The sequence below is a fragment of the Copidosoma floridanum genome, unplaced genomic scaffold (genome assembly GCF_036245765.1).
Source record: "Copidosoma floridanum isolate Cflo_tuat_1 unplaced genomic scaffold, Cflo_Japanese_pri ptg000021l, whole genome shotgun sequence".
Lineage (NCBI taxonomy): Eukaryota > Metazoa > Arthropoda > Insecta > Hymenoptera > Encyrtidae > Copidosoma > Copidosoma floridanum.
Window position 1 is genome coordinate 25866298 of NW_028321898.1, and position 22624 is coordinate 25888921.

Here is a 22624-nt window from a genome sequence, read left to right on the forward strand (position 1 = left end):
CGCTGCGCAAAGATACGCGCAAAAGTGTCTTTATCGACTTAATTGTCTGTAATTGCAGTTACGTAGCAGTGCAGGTGACGCATCGGATGGATTTTAATTTCGGAGGAACCAACGAACTATAAACTAATAAGGACCATTAACCACACGATCGTGGAGTTTGCGTCATTCGTCGCTTCGAAAAACTGCTTTAATTTCGTTGGTCGTCGGATCATCTCGCGTTTGCGTGTCTCAATAAAAAAGAGAAGAAGAAAAAAAAAGGCAGCAGGAAGCTCTAAAAAAATCAAAACACCGAAAGGATGGAACGATATTTTCGCGATTTTCGCCGATTGACGCGCGAGAAGAGCGGCGGGGGGCAAAGCCGGCTTACGTAAAAATCAGATAAGCCCCCCACTCGCGGCCAATTAGCCGCCACATCCGGTCCACGTGCTTTCAGAGCTCGGGTGTAGACAACCGATTCGCGTGCATATAAATTGCCGTGCGAAAATCCACATGGTCAGTTCGGCTTTTGCTAAACAAGTGGACGACAGTGCTCAACCTCCCAGGACACTCCACAAGATGAAGCACGCCTTTGCCATCCTCCTCGTTTTTGTTTACTTGGTATGTACGACTATTTTTCTATTATTCTTGGTCACGAGTAATGATATTCCATCCCACTTCACGATTTTACCCCGCAGAGCGTCGCTAAATCCATGGACCTGCACTTTATGGACGAAATGCTGGAGTGCGGCCACGAGATGGGCATGGACACTGGTATTCTTTTTTTTTTTTTTTGCCTTCTGTACATGTACAACCGAGGCGTGGTGAAAAAAAGAAAACATTCAAGCTTTCCCCTGCATATGTTTCAGAGCAAATCAGGAACGTGCTGTTGACCAAGGACGACGAGAAGTTGGGCTGCCTGAACGCCTGTGTCCTGAAGAAGCTCGGAGTTGTGAGTATTATACCGATTGCGCGTGTTTTTCCTTTTTGTACGCTTTTAAAGTTAACCACTTGACGATCCGGTAGATGATTGATGGGAAATTGCACGAGGAGAACCTCTACGAGGTACTGGAGAAGCACAAGGACACCATATACAACTTCGACGAGGTCAAGGAAGCCGTGGAAGACTGTTACGATGAAGGTATACCCTATACATTTTTTTAACAATCGATTATCGAAAAGAAGCACTAATCCAAGGCTCATGCGTTTGTTTCCAGTCGACGAAGAGGAGGACCTGCCCGAGTGCCAACTGGCCCGCAAGTTCTCCATATGCATGGACGAGCATCTGAGCACCAGCTAAGAAGCAACGGAGCAAGCATGTATACCAACATCAACGGCACCTCGCGCCCACACCTCTACATATACATATATGTACACACCCAATTACACGCCGCTTATAACTTATACTTACCTGGTGGTACTCTCCGACGATGGCTAATTATGTGTATCCGCGTACGCCCGTATGCACCGGTTATGTAAAAGGCCAATAAAGTAATAATCCTAGTAACACACGTGTACAACCTGCAGCATATAAATATATTACTCGACTTGTTTATCCATCATCTCTCAAAATGGAGGTGCCCATCTCCTTGAACCTCCCCCATCCGCGTTGATCCTCCCTCGTGTACGCGCGATGCAGATTTAATGAAAACAAATATTTCCCCGTACGTTGGTCCGCTCCATCTGTTATTATCGCGTGATTTCGATGCGCAGTTCACAGGAGCAGGGGCGGGGGTGGGGCTTAACCACCCCTGCGCTCGATTGTCGGTGGGTGTATGGAGCATTTGACAATAATTGCTCCGCAAAGAGGTTTAAGCGAGGGTTTACCTTGTACATTACGATAATTATGTCCCTCGCGACTAACCGATTTTTGATATCGACTTCCAATGAAAGAAACGCCATCCATCAGTGATGGAAATCGATGTAAGCAGTTTTAACGCGAGTGCAATAATTTGTCGGATTCGCACAAAACTCGCGTAGCTCAAGTGCAAAAAAATATTCAAATACCAATCAGACCGAGGTGATGGAGTAAGCAACGCTTCATCCGAGAATCTCCATTCGCAGTTCGGTTAGAAAAAAAAAAAGGGAGGACAGAAGGAGAGAAAAAAGGGAGTGTGTGTGTTGTCCTTCCGAAATGAAAATCAAAAGCCCTTAATCCTCCTCTCGCGGGCGCGACAAATCATCCCTCTCTCTCCGATTTCTCGCAATTAGTCCCCCCTACTCTTGCACCCATCCATATCACATTCATACACCTCGCCCATACATACAGGTTTCCAATTCTAAGCTTAACTCTCTCTCTCTCTCTCTCTCTCTTCCACAGAGTTCCCATTAAACTGGGACCAGGAGAGAGCTGCCCTTGCGGGTGCCCAACGTCAACCAATAAGCCACGCGCACCCCACCCAACCCTCCGCCTATCCTACCGTGTACATATATACTGTCCACATAGAGCTCCGGCGCGCGTGATTTATACGAAAAGCGCGCAATGGAATCCGAACAATGTTAATTTCGCGTACGCCCTTGGTCGCGCGCGCGTGTGTGTGTTTGCATATGGGGATCTATGCTCTGTAGGTTGAGGCGACCTTTAGCCACCCCCCGCGGCAGCTGAGCTTACATTCTCGCCCCCGGAGGGCTACTGCCCACAGAGAGAGAGAGAGAGGTATTAACCACCGCTGCTGTGGCTACGAGAGGGACATACTGTTTTCTTTTTCTATTATTTCCAGATATACCTGATGTAATACGTGTGCGTCGCAGTGGCATCTGGAAACGCGTGTGTACACGTCCGTGGCATAGGGCGTGCGTGTCTTTTGCGCTTTTGCTTCGTTATTCGGCAAAGTTTTTTTTTTTCAATTTTACCCCTTTCTTTTTGCGCGTGGGTGGAAAAAAAAGGGAGCTAGACTTTGAAGCTTCGCACTGGAGGGAGGGATTAAAATTTACAAACGCCGGGGTGCGCGATTCGAAAGCTATGTATAGAGAGGGGGGGGGGGGCTTTGAAAGGTAGAAAAATGCGAAAGATGAAATTTCACCGTGTAGGGGTGCTATCGAGTGGGCTTTCAAAGGCTCAAAGAGTTTTGTGTCGTTGTTGTTGTTGTTACGTTTTCAATAAGGTGCGCAGAGCGTGATAAAGAGATTGATTTTTTTTTTTTTTTTTTTTTCACGTCTGACGAGATGGAAATTAGCAACGAACCATAAGTATTTATATTTCCACTGTCATCCGTCATTTGTGGGATTACGGTGAGATCCGTTCAAATGAAGCACACCTACCGTGGTATGTTTTTCAAGGGGCATAAAGGGCACCCAGTTCTATCCATTTGGGGTCCATAAAGGAGGACCTTTGAGTATTGACGCAAAAGACGTGTTAGAGTATAGCTTCTGATTACAAATCATGATATTACTGTAATTGGGTGAAATTCAATCAACACCTGTGAAAAAGTTTGTACCCTGTAACTCTGGTACACATGGTTATTTCAAGTATCGTTTCGTATATAAACTGCGACACATAATATATACAGTGCTAACTTTTGTAGTACCATATACTTGATGCCCACCGCGCAGTATCGTAAAAGCCCGATAGACCCATATCGTACATTGTACAGTAATTCTCGAACATTTCTGCAACTCACAGCCAAAAGGATAGGGGAAAAAAAATGGAAAAACTTTGGATATTGGCCTCGTGCGTGCATCAGGTGTACTTAGTCTCTCGCTTAAGGAAAACACTTATAAACTTCCACAACCGCCAAGTACAAGTACCAGCATCACGAAATCTCATCAATTTTGTAACGCGTAAGCGCATGTGCCGCAAGTCGGGATATAGAGGGGCGCCAATCACGCGAGCTCGCGTGCTTTCGCACGTATACGCACTTACACACGCGTAAAATATATATTATACATACATACGTCACTTGTACCTTACCCGACGTACCCCCATAGATTAAGAGGCAAATAATGCCGTCGTGCAGCCTCATCGGTGAAGATTGAGCCGAGTCTCGGGAGATGCTACGTTGGCATGTATATATATACATGCAATGCGATCGCGTCGCTGGTGCTCAACAAAGCTCGGATATCTTGTTTGCTCGGGGCTTGTTGCCCTCCCGGTTTAATTCGCCAGCCGGAGCCCAGAGAAGTTCGTTTCGTTCTGCGGGCCTGAGTCGATGGTAATTGCCCGAGAAGAGTTGCGCCGCACGGAGTACGAGCGTTAAACGTGTCTAAAGGAGACTTGGCTAACTTTGTTCTTCCCTTCCACTAGCGGTTGCCTTCCAGCCTCCAGAGAGAGCGGTCCTTTTTTTTCATTTCCCCTGATTACCATGTTCGCGATTGATGTGTTTTATCCAGAGGCCGATGAATGTACAAAACGCGAGACCGAGAGGAAAAATCCAATACAGGGTTGAAAATTAAAACTCTACCCCCCTGTTTTTTTTTGCAAACCTGCGCCTCATTTGGATGCACCCCCCGCTCGGGGGAGCCTCTATTTTCCCCATCGCCCTTTTTATTTAGTCCACGAGCACGCAGTACAAAATCACTGGAGAAAAATGCATGTAGCTGTACCCTGATGTATATAGTTACGCTGGATGTTGGGGGAAATGGCACAAAATTAATTTCGTGGGCGAAAAAGGGTTACACGCGTAACGCATCCTCCACTATCCTATTACGGTTGTATAGTTGTTTGGCAGTGAATCTTTTTGACGGATCATCCTCGGCTGCCTTTGTGTACAAACCCCCCTGGATGATTGGCACGGAGGACCATTGAAAACGTCCACCTCGAGTTATTTATCGTACGGTGCAGGGCAGCGATGATTAAATTTTTTGCTCCGTATCATGCTGCAATGCTTCCGCGTTTAGCGCCAGGAACAATAGAGGCCGGGTGAGGTGGAACAGTCTCGGGTCTGCAGGCAGGCAGCGCTCGTACAGCGAAATGGGGCTAATTTACCTAAACTGCGGAATTTGACGTTTGCCGGGGGCCTCCCGATAAGCCAGACGAAATTACGCTTACAGCTAGAGAAACAGGGAGATAAGCGTGTCTGCAGCTACTTAACTGCACACAGTACTGTTTGTTACTCTCCAGATCCGCTTTACGAGCCTTTACTCGCGTGTCTTTGTGAAAGTACATATTATATATATACACGTTTCATAGACTATACACGTTCATGGGAATAATATGGTAAACGCGTTTTTACGGCTCAGCTGGAAATTTGACTTTTCGTCTTTAACGACGACAACCTATACCCGAGTGTACAATTTTAAACGGGGCGTGTTTAATGGACTAGCAACTCTTCCTATTTAGGCAAAGGGGCTAATATGGCTATTGCTCCGATGATCTAGCTCCCCCAGCAATTGAGAAATACGGTATGGATTATTACCTTTTTTGTTTCCCGATGTAGAACGGGTGAATAAGGCAACCCTCGATTATCAATAATCGGATGAAATAAGTGTATAGAGAGGAATGGCAAACAATGATACCCAGAGCCCAATGCCTCGGAACAAAAAAGAAAAGGGGATCCTCGAAGCACTTGAAGTACAATCCTCCATGCATGTACCTCCCACTTGATATACCGGCCGAAACACCGACGCACGTATAACTACAACACAGCGGTAATTCCGTAGACGGGAGAAGAGAGTGGCATCAGCAGTGTACACCCACCCGGCAGCATCACTAGCGTTTTCGGAATAATTTAATTAGCAGGAGAGGCCCGCGGTAACTAGCGGCGGCTATACAGTACACCGGCGTCCCGAGGGCTCGATACCAATGTACAACCATCACCGTTGCGTATTCTCCGAGTCGCTTCTCGTGAGAGGGGGGAGGGGGACGTATCCACCGGTGGCTATAAATGGAAGCTACGCACGCGATGGAGCCTTTCAGCGTCTCACGGACCCGATCGGCTTAACGAGAACGATCGGGGGGGCTGCGCGCTCTAATGAGCAGCTTGAGTGGCTGACTCGGTGTGCCCCGTACACGCTTAGGCACGCGGTTTACCTTTTTTTTTTTTTTTTTTTCTCTCGCAGGAAAAGAAACGTGAAGGATGTTTTCGGGTTTCAATAAGAGTTTCCGAGATTTTTTCTTCCTTCCATTCAAACGTGAGGAGTCTCGTGCCTCCGTTGCGTCGTTAGCGGACCGCAAAAGCAGCCCCGACTTACTTGCTGGGTCGAAAGTCAACTCTTTCCGAAAAATGATCCCCCGAAGAACTTTTCCTCCATCCGGCTCGGGGTGACAAAGGCTGGGGAGAGGAATATCACATTTGCAATTCCCGATTCAACGGCCGGTCGAACTTGGAGTCCGGCAACCGAGTTAAAGAGATGGAGGAGTCCGTCCAGCGAGTAAAAGCAAGAGTGTGTGTACAAAGGGCCTTTGAGTCTCGGCCGAATGCAAATGGGAATTTCCAAAGTTTTCGGGGGTGAGGGTGGTCTCTTGGCTGGGAGTTCATTTCACGGGCGGTCCCCCGAAGCGTGTCCAGAGCACGCGCGGAAAACGGTTAAACTTTTAATTAAAAAGTAACCATAGGGAGGGAGGGCGCACTGTTTTTCCGGGGGCAAGCGAGCGAGAGAGAAGCCCACCCCCCCAGGGCTTTTTGCCACTCCTTCCTCGAGAGTACAGCAGCGACAGTTTGATTGCGCCGTTGGGGATCGGCTCTGTCCGCGCTTCTCGTACATCCCCTTCTCCTTCGACTCGACACTTGTGCTCGGCCGAAGGGATGATTCTTCGGAGGTTTGGCTTCATTATTCACGTGAAATTGATTCCTAGCTTGCCACCGGCGCGCCCCGCTACGATTATTTCCTCCTTATACTTCTTGGCCCGAGTATACGCGCTTTCTTCGGGAAATAAGCAGACGAGGGGGGGGGGTAAACTTGCGCTTTCCTCCTTTGGACGGAGCGCTCCTTCCGGGGCAACAATGCGACCCTGGAGCTTTCGTCCTTCCCGCGTATAACGAGCTGCGATTGTGCGCCGATGGGACTTTTTTAACGAGACGCTGCCGCGACGCAACGTCCCTATTTCTTTTTTTTTTTTTTTTTTTTTTTTTTTTTTTTTTTTATTGTGCGCGCACTCGGGTTTTATGTATACACCGCCTAGGCGCTCCATTTGAATATGCAAACAAAGAAACGCGGGGGGGGGGGAAAGTTTGGTGGGTCGTTTGCGATTTTTCGGGGCCATTTGTAAACATACGCTTTAATGAAAGCCCCTACGAGGACGATTATTTTTTTAATCTAAAAAAACGAGACGAATAGGGAAGCTGGTGTTGAATGTTCTGGACCAAGGAAGCTACGTACAAATAATCAAGTCCAAGCGTAAATTATTCGTTAAAGACGCTATTTCCAAGATACGCGGTTTGATCAAAGGTATGGGTAAGCTCGGGGTACAAATAGCATCCATTCAGGCATTACCATTCAATAAACCGTAATGTTTTTATAATCGAGGGAAGGTCACTGCAATTAACATTTTAAGATATACATTATTTAATCTATGTGTGCCACCGTCAGTTACGTAACGCAGATAAATATATACTTACAAGCTTGTTATCTTTATCTTATCGTGTTACGTGAAAACTAAGTAAAATGACTTCGAGCTAGCTTAATGACAAGTCGTTAAGCAAATGCAGTTTTTTTTTTTTTTTTTTAATTAGTCTACAGGTGGCTGTGGACAGTTGCGTTTTAAAAAATATCATACTCATCGAATCTCTATCCGTATCTGTAACCATACATGTAGTCAACTTTTACTTTTTGCAATCAGCACATCAACGTAAGCGCAGTAGTCTTTGCCCTACCCCGTTTTGATCGCGTTCGAGGCACAAGCCATGAAAATCTCCTCTCCTAGAAACAATACGTCCCCGCGAAGCTTTACGCCTATACCCGCACAATCCATAGAAACTTCTTATCTCGGGAACAATGTAGCCCCTGATTCGCGCGTATACCTACTCACAAAAGCGTATCCTCCGAAAGCTCGCCCCGCGAGATTAATCCGCGACTCTCTTTCCTCCCGACTCAATGCCAGCCTTGATTAATCGAGCACCTCGAAACTCAACTCTTCTCTCCCTTGGTATATATATACATACATATATAACACGCGTACAACCACTTGCATCATCCGCATCCTTCGGTCCCCCGCTGAACACCTACACCGACTCTTGTCAACGCCTCTATGAATAATTTCGCTCCTCGATTCTTCCCCCCCCCCACTCCTACACTCGAGTCTTCTTTTTGGTCTCCCTGCAGGGCTGCGCGTGCGAATAATTCACGCGAAACACGCACGTGTCGACGAAATGTATCTTCCCGCTCCTCCTCGCTGATCCTTCACGCACACGCCGGCTCTCCATCTCTCAGCCTCCTCCTGTCTTACATGCCCCCCACCCCCTTCTGAACCTATTTCATCGCTCCTCCCGCGCACCCTACACCCACGACGCGTTACAGTCGAGACAGAATAACGCTCCATGCTCTCGCGGCTGAGTCTATATATAAAAGTCTGCTCCTTTTCGGCGGAGGACTCTTTTTTCTCCGCATCCCGGGGTTATCTGGGCTTCACGTCCCACTGCACCCGTGCTCGTCCCCAAGGGGGGGGGGGAGGCGTAAATTTTTTAGGCGCGGCTGATCGCCGTGCGGTGGTTTATCATGTACGCGCGGACACGAGTGCGTATAGGGTTGCAGCCGATTGTTTTTTTTACACTGCTCGAGCTCGAGTATTTTTCGTGGCTTCTCGCGAGGTGGGGTTGGCTGGACTCTTCGAAGGGAAGGAAGTGCTGATTGAGGATCTGTCCCCAGCTGTGGACGACAATCGGCACATCTCGAGTTTACATTCAGTTGACCCGGCTATATTTTAGCTGCAAACGTCTATGATGAATAACTTGTTTCATCCCCTCCGTCGTCCCAAAATTGCCTACTCGGAACATGTTTTCTTTTTTTTTTCCACTGCAATGAAAACCTTGCGCATACGTCGATTTAACGGAACTGCGGCAGAGTGTGAAACGAATCGTCTCTCATTTTTCACGCCCACGAAACGAGATTAGAGGACAAATTGATTCACCAATCACGCGGGAGAAGGAGGAGGAGAGAAAACAGCTTTCTGTGCCCCATAGTGCCCCCTCCTCCCCCCTGCGTGTGATCCATTTCGCCTTATGCTCCGATAATGTTGTTTGCAAGGAGAAGGGGAGGTCCTGGTTTATGACTAATGCGAAACGTGCCCTGGCTTTTTTATAAGTACATGCCGCCGAGGTGTTTTCGTTTGTTCCTTTGATTCTCTTTGTAGGTACATTTCTCTTTTGAAATATACGCCAAGGGTTTCCCCCCTCGCGGGTTTTCTCATTTCCCTGGGTGTTGTTTACCGCTAAATGTGTGTGTGTGTGTGTGTGTTGGTATTCGAGTAATTGATGCAATTGAATGCCAAGTGTGAATGTCTAGGTTATTGGCTAGTAATAGTAATTTTATTTTCGGATGATTGGTTGTATTGCGATAAAACAAGTATGTAATTACCACCTATGGATGCTGGAGAGCGGGTTTCTCCTACGTACCTGTAACATATACAAGTTTGATTATTACAATTGAAGTAATTATACGTTCAAAAGAATTTTAAAAAACAGACATTTGTAGTCCAGTTTACTTGATCGAATATATTATAATCATTATTGCCAATTACTTATTCGATCGGTGTTTAATTTAGCAAAACTCAAAGGATACTCATTAAAAGTTATTCGTGACAATTTAAAGACATTTTTACACCAATAATTGGTTAAAGTGCAATGATTTTGTCGTGCCAAAGTACGTAAAATAGTTTGAACAAATGAATTTAAATAAAATTTGAAACGAACAAAAAGCTGTGAAAAAGCACGAAATTCGTTCGATCGATTCATCCATGATTCAAAGTAAACTGTATTCTCATCGTGTGCAAAAACCACCCGACTCCCTCGAATCCAATTCTAATAACTGCTCATTAACACGCTGCGCTCCAAACTCGAGGAAATCATCGTCTCTGACGCGCCACTCCCTTCCGTAAAACTTTGGTATTTTGATTACCGATAAAATTATGCCCCAAAACTCCCAGCCGGTCTTAAAAAGCCTTCGACGTGACAAAGTACACCCGCGACATACACATCGGAGGCGAGAGAGCAAAGCGCCTTAAAATAAAGCTCGAGAGGGAGTACGTCGAAGCCTAAATGGCTCCGAGGCACTTTCGGCACGATCTTCGTGCAGCCTTCCGAGGGTCCTTCTCCTCCCTCTTGCCCCCTGATTTCAGCTTAATTGGACTTGGCGGACACTTTCCTCCCTGACACCCTGTTTCTTTTTTCTTTTTTTTTTTTTTTTTTGTAACATCTTCGCGTTTCGGAAGGGAAGGACCGAGACCTGTTTTAGGCACTCCCGCTTGATTTATCGACGGGGATCGCAAGTCGTGTCTACCCGTGACGATGTTACGCCCCGTTCCGCGATGTTGGCAAGCTTTTCGAGATTACTAATGGAAGCCTATGATTTTTATTACTCTCTTCTTCTTCCATCGAAATTTAGCTCGTCCGATAAACGTAACGCGTCCGATTCTTGAGGCAAATCAGTCAGCCGCGACGCGACGAAATGAAATTCACAACGAGCCGCGAAATGAAGAAACAAAACTTTGCAATTCCAAACAACCTCGTCTCTCTTGCAGAACTACATCTTTGGGGACCGGAGCAAAAAGAACATCGGGTCCGGGGGCTAAATGCAAATGCGGTGCAGGGGCCAAGTGACTTTTGCTGTTGCCCCGAACGACGGAGGAAGAGGAGGAAAAAAAAAAAGTGACCCTCGCAATCCCTGGGCTTTATGAAGAGACAGCGCAATGAGAATCAATCAGGCGACCCGAGATTGGCTTGTCTCCTTGGCAGGGCTCCAACGCCCTTATCTACCTACGTGTCGCTCCCTTAATTCCAGCTTCTGGACTTTGGTTCGCGTATTCGCGAGGTGTGCGTAAAGCTTCCGAGCGATACCTGCAACCGGCTCCTGCGGAGACACTATTTTATCGTTTGGCTGCAAGAGAGGCAGTGGACCTTCCGGGGATTACTTTTCAAGCATTATTGTGCCTCTCCATACATGTGTATGTATTTAATTTATTTCTCCCGACATCACATGAGGAGGGTGTCGAAAATTATAAACCCATCAATGAATCAGTGTGAAATACACCATATGTTGCCAAAAGCAACAATTTCGTGTGTTTACCCGTGTACGTGCCATTTAATGTCACCGAAAAAGAAGAAAGCCATAAGTATACACAAAAATTGGCCCATAAGCCACCGAAACTCTCGTTACATGTGCACTCGTTGGCCACCACTAGCAACAGTATAACCAGCTATATACATGTATATAAATATACTGTACGTCTCGAACCGCAATTCGCTCGTAAACGCTCGCGTTATATTACTCGGCAACGATATTACGACCCGGCAATTGCGCCGCCAAAACTCACGCAAGATGGACGATTAGTCCCTGCTCCCTCTCTCTTCCATAGTTTCGAGTCCAAGGGAAAGAGTGGCCCTCTTTTTCTCGCTGCACATGTACACGCAAGGGGTGAAAGCCACGGGCGACGCGTTTACGAGCTTTCGCGCGTTTGCCGCTAAATTTGCGAGCAAATGATAGCCGGCAAACTTGTTTATTGCAATATCATCCGTGGGACATTAAACTCTTTTGTCCGGGTGGGAGGCCATTCAGGGGGAGTTGAAGTTTATATACATCGGGTGGGTGACGGATGGATGAATAAATCCAACGCTAGTTTAATGCCACGTGACTCGTTACACCAATTCGTCGGCCCATCCGTAATTTTCCTTCGGGATGCGACTCTTCCTGACGGCTCGCTTTTACGGTGTCTCCTTGCCGCTGGTAATTTTACGGTCAGCCGTAATCGTTTGGACTGCAAAATTATCACCCACCCCCCCAACCTCCCCTCTGGTGCCACGTATATGTACGTGTTCTGGGAGTTTGGTGAAAATTACGACCGCGGTCCTCTTTCCCTGTGCTTGGCCGTTTACGGCACCCACCACTTTATTAGCTGTAGTTATGGAGCTCGGAAACTCGCTGGGAATGTCATCTCGCTTCTATGTATAATTACGTCCATGTCTACCCAAAGAGCTCGAGTTTTTGGCTGAAGAGGAGGGCGAGGAAGAAAGTTGATTGGCTGACGCCGATGGTGTTGGTTGTTCATTTGGCGTCTTTTGTTTTAACCGATGGTCTCCGGAGGCACAGTTGAGAGTTCAAATGCTTGTGGGACCCCAAGTTCTTTAAGGGAGAAGCTTTGGGGTGTTGAGTCGCTAATCGTATGCTGCCGAGCGTAGAGGCTTGTGTTTTGGGTTGCACATTGGGAGGCGCTGCTGTTAAAGACTCGCGTCTATATTGGTGAGGTACTGTATTTATTACTTTTGAATACTGAGGGTTGATATTTCGGTTGTAAGACAACAGAAAAAATGTCAATCTCCCGATCGTGATGAAACAAAGATTTCTTCAGAGCCCCTTGAGCTGGAAGTTTTTCATTCGGAACGTCGCGTTTCTTTGTCCCGCGGAAGTTGTTGTAACGATATCGCGTTCAGCGCACTTTAATGAATCTTCCAATTAAAGTGTTGCAAACGACGTTTCATTAAAAAATTTGACGAAACCACTGCCTCTGCGCCAAACGCGTTGTTCTGACAAAAGCATATTATCTTATCTCCAAATTCACTTTGGTTCCGTAAAATGCGTTTTGCGACATATTTTAGCAATCATTTAGGCATTAAAAAAAAAAAAAGTGCGCATTCAATCACGAGGAGAAAAATGAAAAAAGGCCGTAATCTCGGCGATTTCACGATCGATCAGCTAAAATCCACCCCAAATGGCCAACCGCAGGAGGAAAACCCCCCCCCTCGGAGACACACGAGCTCCGTCGCCGGAACCGCCAGGCGTAAAAGCTTCTTCCTTTATTCTCCTCGCCACGCCCAAATCGAGCTTTTACATGGCCCGCGTCCCAGCGCCCCTTTAGCCCGCGGAGCTGCGATTGAGTTATCGGAACGAAGTTAGCCAAGGCAGCTGGAAATCTCTTTCGGCCGCTCGCGATTTTCTGATAAAAAGGGGGCCTGCATTAATTATACGGATTCCGCCTTTGTCGTATACCCTACACGGAACGAGGGGGCGAGCTAAATGTGATTTCGTCCATTGTACCGGCCGCTTTGATCCGCTGCGCGGCTAATTTGAATATCGGACAACGCGCTCGTGGAGCTTCAAACTTGCCGGGCCATCGGAAGCTGCGGGTTATGTGAAGGGAGGAGGGGGGGTGTAACTAATGGACAAACAGAAATCAACTTACTGGGATGGAAATTGGAGTGTGCGAGCGGAAAATGGCCCGTTGGGCACTCCACGCCTGATTTGGGACGGTTTACTCCGTTCGGAGGGCAAAAAATAAAACAACTCGTGGTATCGACAGTGCATGTCACGTTCAGGAGGAGAAAAGGATACACGGCCAATCGTTTCCTCATCGGACCATGGCATATACCTGCAGTTACGACGACGACATTTACACGCGCCACCGCAAAGAATAATATTGCCACGTGGGTGTGTGTGACGAGGAATCGTCTGGCCAATCCATCAGTCCATCCGACTCTTTTTCGTTTATCCTCGATCTTTTTTTTTTCTTTTTTTTTTTTTTACATGAAGCGCTTCTGTTGTCCCCCCCTACCCAAAGTGCACAACGACGTTTTTACAAAGAATCTGGTAGTGACATTGGAGCATGTTTTCGCACAGTATACATTTAGACAACGAGATAGTAAATGATTACGTGTACGAGCAATTGTACAGCCATGAGCAAGTGGTTGAAGAATTTTTGGTTTATATTTACTTTTTTTTGGTGGGAAATTGTGGACAATCGAAACAAAAATGTAAAACTAATCTAGAAAAGGGAATAAAATTTTTTAAGTGAAAAAATAAATTACAGCAGAGGACGATCTATTGGAAAAAAACTACAGTAAAAAACGAAAAGTAATCTTATCAGTTTTTTTTTTTTTTAATTGTAACACGTACGACTGTAAACTTGTTTGGTCGACCGAGACACTATTAACATATATTTAACTATAAAATAAAGTATTTACAAATAGCCAACACAAAGTATAAAATACAATGTACACGTGCAAAACATTTCGTGATATTGCTAAACAAATAAATCTTAAAACGTTGACCAGCAAGAAAAAGTTTCTTTTTCCAAGCTTGTACGATATTTTTTTCATATGAAAAATCTTACAAAAACCACGTAAAGTCAAACAAAAAGACGACCTGAATAAATTAAGGCGAAATGTTAGTCATGTGAGTCTCACGTGACTTTTTGTTTGATTAATGTTATCAAAATGAAAAAAAAAAAAAAAATTCTTTTTCCAACTATTTACACACTTGCGAATCCATGCGGGCTATTGAACGATCACCGAAAAGTTCGATGATTGAAAAAGAGGTCAGACAGCCAATATCCGAGTTGATCGTCTCCTCGAACACACTAAAGTCACACCAGGCCAATGGACCCCCGTCCCTTTTTCAGCTCGGCTAATCTCCCAAATTCCAAAAATGATGACTATTTATGAAAAAAACTCGCCAAAGTAAACACTAAAGCGTCAAAGAGACGCGGCGTTTCGTGCAAAATCCTCTCGCGTGTATCACACGAAGCCAAAGGTCGCCGAAGAGTTAAAGAGTAAGAGGATAGTAGGGGGGGGAGGGGGAGTCCTAGGGGAGGATCCTGGAGGCAAAGTTCGCGCATCTCGTTAGGATTGCCTTCTCCCGCAGTCGTTCGAGGATAGAAAGAGATGAGACGAGGAATGGCCTCTTGCCTCCTCCTTGACTTGTAAATTTCGTTAGGGATCGTAGGTATATGTGCGCATGTATGCATGTACGTGGGATCTGGCGATGCTGTCTTACAGGAATTTCTTGTAGGGGTCCAAGGAGGTCTTTTGAGGGATAGAGCTGGGGCTTTGCGCCGGCAAGGCTTTTGTAAGCTGTTATCGGAAATGCTGATATTAATGGTGTTAGGGTTTAGTTATGGCTGTCTGGGTGTGCGTATATTCAGTGAGGCGAGCTTTATTCAACGCGAGATACCGCTCGATGAGATATATTACGAATTTCGATTGCACAGTTGTGTGTGACCTTTGCACGACTTACTGGGCTTACGTGAAAGTTGACAATGATTAAGGCGGTGCTTTCAATCCGTTGTTTGATCATCTGATAAAAATTGTGTAATCTTTATTTGTAAGGCACATTGTGATGCAACTGATGGACATTGTATCGTTGAGTTTATAAGTTTAAAGTTTCAAGCTCAAAGCAGGACGTATGAAACGTATTTAAAGTTCGTTAAAAAAAATTTTATTTCATTCGATTCGTCAAGTTTGAGACGAATAATTATAGTTTCAAAAATTCAGTACCCTAAACAATTTATTGGAATAAATGAACAAAAGCAAGAAGTTACTAGTAACTTGTTGAAAACACTATTGAAAAAGTGATTGAAATTTACAAAATTGATAAAGTCTTTTTATTACTAAAAAAATATGAAATTCAATTTAATGAACTCCAAGTTGATTTTAATATCTCTTTTACCGAGATCCGAATTTGCAAGTTGTAAGGCTGTGCTATTTTAATACCAATGTCAATGGGAAATCAACACCTTATTGTTATAACCCAATGTACTTTGTACTGCAAGGTACAATTACTTGGCAATTTTTTCGTTGAAAAAAAAAATTCTATTTGACGTCACGCACTGCTTTAAAACGAAATATGTTATGTTCAAAGTCGTTTGAAATTCTTTCGTGATTTCTTCACCTTTGATTGCAAGAATAACTCACGACTTGTAATAAACAATTGCATGATTTTTTATTAGAAACATGAGAAATAAAGTTTATTGAAAAACAACGAATCTAACGATAATACCAACAAATTTTCATATCTTTTCGTGACAAGTGCGTTTAATTTTGTGGACTGTTTCATTACACGAACCCACATGTATTTAGACACACCAAGCACGAAGATAAAGCATTAAAACTTGACAGATTACAGTTATAATTGCCAATTTAATTAATATTGAGAGCTAGTTTTCGTTAGAGTCAATGTGCCCAATATCAATTAAATTTTTTCTGACGCCCCCCCCCTCCCCTACTGAGATTGGAGTAGACCCTCTCTCAAATCGGCAGTAATGTTCATAAAGTACCTTGAACTTTTATTTTCCAGTATACCATGTAGCTCCTCCTGTATTTTAAACAATAGGCACATGCATATGGGAATCAAATCATGTTGACAAGTCCTGTCAACGGTCTGTGGATGATTTTTTGGGCTTGTCAGTACTTTGTTCTGCTTAGTTTTGCTTCTTTTCACTGACAGTTAATAACAATGTCCGATGTCCGAACAATTACTCGGATGCTCTGACAAATGAACATTTAAGTGTAATGAGACAATCAATTACCATTGAATTAATTAATTTTGGTAATTGAAATTCATTTAAATCATTAGTGTGATTTATTATTGCAGCTAAAAAAATTCGGAAAAACCGGTTTAGATAAAATTAATCTTTTTTACTTTGCACGTAGCAGCAAGTTTTAAACGATGACTAAAATTATTTTTTAATAAAAAATTGTATGCAGTGATAGCCCGGATTTTGTTAAAAATTTAGAAGATTATTTTAAAGATTAAGACAAATAAGTTCAAACTTATATCTTCAGATCATATTATTTTTATCTGCAAAACATATCCATATTTATAAGTAATTGAATTAAAAAAACTGTAAGTGTTAAAATGAAAATTGGATCTGCATGTCAAGTTTAAAATTCAGGAGAATCTATTAACAGTCGTTGGTCAACCAAGAGCGGGATTGTTTCAAAGACAAAGATACAAAAAAATGAACGTCAAGTCCACATTTAAAATCCACTTGATATTTACGGTATCAAATATGTATTATTTACGTATTTGTCATGTCACATCTTTTACTACCATATTATATGCCAATAATAAAATGTAACATAGAAAAACACAATACTTCAACGGTAAATATCTCTCAGTTTGGTCATAAATACTAGCTTTTATCTGATAAAGAACAAAATTTACGATGTATCCTATTGTAGCACTGGATTTTTTGACGAATTTTACTGTTTGCGAAAAGTTACTTTTACACCCCATAAATAATTTTTTATATCCCATAAATTATTTTTCGTGAAATTTATTTTATTGAATGATAGAGTTCCTTTATTAGTAAATGTATATAATTATATATACATATTTACCCATAGGCTCGTACCTTGGTAAAAACAATCAAAAATAATCATTTTTCGCTGCGTTTTTCTTATTTCCTGAACAAAAGAGTTGTGAATTTTGTCGAGAGTTATTAAGCTGTGGCTGAAATTCTAATGACTTTTTTTTTACTTCATTAAAGTGTTAACGATATGAATGTGATAAGAATATATATTAGTTACTTCTAACTAATGATAAATACACTACAAAAAGATGACAAATCATTATTTTAGATGATAACTTTATCTTAGATATTCAGGCAACTTTTGTAGATTAATCATAAAAGTATAAAAGAAGACCCCCAATTATACTTGACTAGTAAAAGGCTATCGTCACATTTTAAGTATTACTTTAGTCTCCGTCAGACCGTAAGTGGAATACATTTCAAGATGTTCACTAGAATGTTTCTCGTCGTTCTTTTGAGTTTGGCAGTCACTTTGGTAATTGAAAAATTATAAATTTAGCTTTTTACTTAAACTATAGTTTAAATATTTTGTTGTGGATAGTAAGCTACATTGTGAATGAAGAATATTTGATACTAATTACACCATTACTTTCATCATATACTTGCAGGCACACCCAATCCAAGAGTCAACAGAAAACCAGGTAATTTTGACAACTTAATAACAATTTTTTTTTTTTTTTTTTTTTCAAATAAGTTTAGCAGCTTTTTCAACAATTCTGTTAATTTTAATGGCTTTTTTTTTTTTACTTTAAGTCAAATAGCATTCAAGTCACGGACTCATCTGATGAAAATTTTAATAACGCGTTAGAAGAGCTGTACAATGATTTCTATGCCGTTGACAAATTGTCTCGGGATGAGAGTACGAATTCTACGTTCAAAGTGAAGGATTTAACACCAAGTTTTGAAAAATCAACAAAACTTTTCGAGAACGAAACTGTTGAAGATTAAGTACTGGGCTATACTATACGTACTGAAGTAATTTTAAAAACAATATAAATTCTTTAGTTAAACTACAGAAAACTCTAAAATTATCCAAGTAGTTCATTGAAAAATACACGACATTATTGTTATGAAACTATAACGTATTATGTATTTAAAATCACTACAAAACATAGTACACTGTTACATAGCATACACAATTGTTTTTGTATCAATAAAGGCTTACAAATTTTTTTAAACTTGAATTTGATCCGTGTGTCTTTTAATTTCCTTCTATAAGACATAAACCCCAAGTAACTCGTATAATTTTACAAAAATTTAAACTACATTAGGTATTAACACCAGAAACGAAACTGATCATCGCTTGTATGGTTAAGGTACGCATACGTTTTTTTCCATAAAACACAAGCCTTTTAGTGAAAAATACGTAACATGATAAAATTGAATCCAGTTTGGATTAACAAAAGTAAAATAGTTACTTCAAGCTTTTGAAACATTGACAAGTTCAAGGTATTAATAACCAAACACAAACATTTTTAGAATTCTACACGCCTTTTTTAAATATAATTAAATATTTAACAAATAAATGGTTAGAGTTTGTTGAATATATAAAAACGCCCAACTTTTAGTAATGTGTAGTTATAAATGACAAACTTCCGTCATGCTTTAGGAATAGTGATACACATTTAACTCACGCAGTACTTGTTTCGCTTGTTCATGCAATAATACAAGGGCAAATGAAATAATGCAGTGGAACTTTTACGTAACTGTGTTTCAAATAGCGTTACCTTCTCAGTGTCAAAAAAACTATAGCTTAGTCGAGAAGTTCATTATCATGAAGACTCAAGCGTTCATCTATTGCATGATTATTTTATCAGTGAGTAAAAGTGTGGATTAAAAAATGCATTGTAGATAGTGTTAAAAAAAATATGTATAGAGTTGTATTATTTTTAAGTATTACTGCTGCCATGCTCAAAACTATTTCGAACAATGCCTTTTAGAAAGTGGTATAGCAAAAGGTACATCCATGAATATATTTAATTCACGTTAAAATGATACAAATATTTGAGTAAAGATGTTTTCAGATAAATCTGAAGTAAATATGAATGACCCTAAACTCAAATGTTTTGATACCTGTCTGTTTAAAAAGAGAGGAATAGTGAGTTAAGCATTATTTATTTGTTTGACTCGATGAAACCGTTGATCTAATATAATCATGTTTGCAGCTCAAAAATGGAAAAATCGATGTAAATTCTCAGTTTAACATTTTGAAAAAGGAATTCAGTGGAAGCTTGTCAACTTTGAAAGATTACGTAGATTTGTGCGCTACTGCAGGTAGAGTAACACTCATATGTGTATTTGAATTAATATTCTGTCAAAATAAAATATTTATCATCTTACAGCGAATAAAAAAATAGATGACTGTGACGTTGTGAATAGAATGAAAAAGTGTATTTCAGAAAAAATAACCCTAAAACAATAGAAGTATACCTCACATTTTTTTAAACCTTACTGTTAGTTTAACATTTAAAATATATAATTTAGTTTTTCTTCACAGACTTTAATTATGTTTTATTGTGCAATATATCTTGAGTGTAAAATTTGTTACAAAAATAAAAAACAAAAATTTTTTCAAGTTTGTTACAGCTTAGTGAATGCGAGAAACGTAGTTAAACAATAGATGGTATAATTAAATTATGTAGACATATCAACTGGAAAATAAATTGAAATTTGTAGTAGGATGATATAAGGCACTGCGAAGCCGTACTATTTGTTTAAATTTTAATTATATTTTTATATTTACACTAGTTTATTGATGTTACCAATAAATTTTTCAACACTTTTGATAATCATTTCATATACATATAAGCATTCAATCGTTACTTTCTACAGGTAGTTACCGACTCTAGCCATGCACGTGTACTAGCCAAGTCTATTATCCAAGTATGGGAACTACCCGGCTAAGTTGCGTGGATTATTAAAAATATGTATGTACTTGGGAAATACTAATATTTGACACATATATCGTAAAAAATATTGTATGGATTCGTGGAATCACTTTACATAAAAATTTAGCCAAACGTTACAAGCTATAACATTTTCGTGATCACAATCGACGCTTCTACTTTTACTATGCATAATCAATTCCTTAATGTTGTAGAAAAATCGTGTTCAAGTCGTATTTAAATCGTTGTGAACATTAGTAGAAAAAATTCGTCAGGTATCTCGAGAAAAACACAGTAAGTACAAACAAAATTTATTAATATTATTTGCATTTTAAGATATACGCTTTGCTTACTGTGTTACGAACAGTTTTTCAAAAATATATTTTTATTTGTGATAAACAGTTTTTGCATGACATCTGAGTCAAAAACAAGGCAGCAAGTATAGCTTTTGAAAGTATTATATTAATCATTGGTAAATAGACAATCACTATCACCTTTATCCAACTAATAGTTATTTATAGAATATCTACCATTATTTATTTTTTATTTATCTATTTTTTTTTTTTTTTTTTTTTTTTTTAACTTCTTGGGACAAAAATTTAAGTTTTTTAATTTAAAATTGATAAATCTAACCATCTCGTATGAGTAATTTAATTTTAAATACCTAAGCTTTGAAAATCGATTCTTCCTCAAAATAATAATCAAGACACTAACTAAGCCTGAGACCCTTCGATTCTTATTACCAACATTGGAAACACCACACATGCGATTCCCGATAAAAAAGCGTAGCAAAAAATGAAAGTGTTTTGTTAGCGTTCATCTTTAACAGACTTTGAATTACTTATTGATACACCAACTATTTATTCACACACTTTTTTAGGAATACCTTATTATCTACCATCTCTAGTGCATTTGACACTCGTATATTACTCTGAATTTCAATAATATTACGTTGGTATTAACATAGAAACTGAGAATATGTTTCTTCAAATCTACATCGTCGTCGCATTTTTAGGAGCTTTTAAAGTAGTAAGAATATATTAATTTTGTATAATTTTACATAGTAAAATTCATGTTTAATACCGTGACACAAAAAAAATTTCTTTTGTTGATTTGTTCATAGAAACATTTATTTTATGCAGGTTAATTCGATCACTTCTGAGAATGAATATCTGGTAAGATCATAAAAGTTTCATATTCTAAATTAACTGTATCTTTTTCACCTCTATCCCAATACCCTCTGTATACTATTAAATATTTTATACTTGGTAATATTATTAATATTTCTTGACTCTCTGTGTAAAACAGCACTTTATTTTGGCCCTAGGTGCTAACTGCTAAGTAGGCTTCTCTCGCAAGTATAGGCAATATATTTACAAAATATTTCTTTATAATTTTAATTCAGGCTAACATTAAACTGGAGAATGATTTACGAAAAACCTATGATGATGTTTATGGAGAAATAGGCGATATTGCTACAAAAGCCCAAAATCGTAATTGTAGGAACCACAATAATCAAATAAAACAACTGCGTGTGATTCTTGGCAAACTTAAGTATCAAATCGAAGTTTTGGAATTAAATAAGGTTTGTTGCTTTTAACAATTATTTTTTGTTTTAAAAAGTTACTTATGCAATGGTTTTTCTTAGAATTCTGTTGATAAGACACCTAAAGAAAAGATACTAGGGCAGAAATATGATTCAAAAAGATCAAAGTTGCTTAAAATGTCAAAAATAGATTGCAAGAACATGCCTTTTTCGGCTCAAGAAGAGATCGCTCTAGCTGAGCTTTCTGACAAGCTTGCTGTTTTGAAGAAAAAAATCAACGAAATCATGTACAAGAATATGGAATACAAATATTAATTTATCATAATATATTTGTATTTATGATTTTTATGAATAAAGTCGATTATCCTACAATATTTTGTACTGCAAATTATTCATACAATAAAGTTGAATGTTATAAAATTAAGCATGAAAAAGTATATCTAAATGAGGGCAGTGACTGGCTTATTCCTGACCAATACTGGAATAAGTGTACTCTCTATTTCTTAACTGTAGCAGAAGTAATTATAATGTCTGACTTATACATTTTTTGGAAACAATCTGAGTATTTTTATTATTTCGCAACGCCACGTTAGTTATAAATACCATTATTTGTCAAATCTACAATTTATATTAAAATAGTGCACTAGATAGTTCTGAATGCATTTAGTGATTCTAAATCTGTGGCGAGTTTTTACTCAACTAATTGAGAATGGTAGATTTAAAGACTAACTTATAGCTTTAAAAATTTTGCTTTGTATAAGTATTTACTCTAATAATAAGATACTATTAAATAAAAATTTAGGCTGTATTAAATTAAAATCTTTAAATGTATTGATAAGATTTCACTGTTATTAATTTGTAATATACATTTTTTAAACAATGAAAACAGGTAACAAAGTAACATTACGTAAACATGATAAAAATAAGAGTTTTGGAATTGTATACCACTCGCCACCAACAATTATTTAGTCACTCGGAAATTACCAACAGGAAAATCTCGTGACCACTTTTTAGTACGTAGTAAATGCACGTGTAGACGTAAAA

The 22624-nt window shown here is 40.3% G+C and overlaps 2 protein-coding genes and 1 long non-coding RNA gene across 3 annotated transcripts; all 3 read left to right on the top strand.

Moving 5' to 3' along the window:
* Nucleotides 1-486: 486 nt before the first annotated feature.
* Nucleotides 487-1483, top strand: LOC106639173 (uncharacterized). Its single transcript, XM_014352641.3, has 5 exons — nucleotides 487-597; nucleotides 675-750; nucleotides 846-928; nucleotides 1003-1117; nucleotides 1194-1483. The coding sequence occupies exons 1-5, from the start codon at nucleotides 490-492 to the stop codon at nucleotides 1274-1276; spliced, it is 465 nt and encodes a 154-aa protein (XP_014208127.2). The 5' UTR covers nucleotides 487-489; the 3' UTR covers nucleotides 1277-1483.
* Nucleotides 1484-17521: 16038 nt separating this feature from the next.
* LOC149374226 (uncharacterized) lies at nucleotides 17522-18298 on the top strand. Its single transcript, XR_016293182.1, has 3 exons — nucleotides 17522-17624; nucleotides 17758-17790; nucleotides 17903-18298. It is a non-coding gene; the product is annotated as an uncharacterized LOC149374226 (long non-coding RNA).
* A 609-nt stretch (nucleotides 18299-18907) lies between these two features.
* LOC111643250 (uncharacterized) lies at nucleotides 18908-19661 on the top strand. The gene is made up of 5 exons (XM_023390723.2): nucleotides 18908-18965; nucleotides 19044-19107; nucleotides 19174-19247; nucleotides 19315-19423; nucleotides 19492-19661. Exons 1-5 carry the CDS (start codon nucleotides 18924-18926, stop codon nucleotides 19569-19571), a joined length of 369 nt encoding a protein of 122 aa, XP_023246491.2. The 5' UTR covers nucleotides 18908-18923; the 3' UTR covers nucleotides 19572-19661.
* Nucleotides 19662-22624: the final 2963 nt, after the last annotated feature.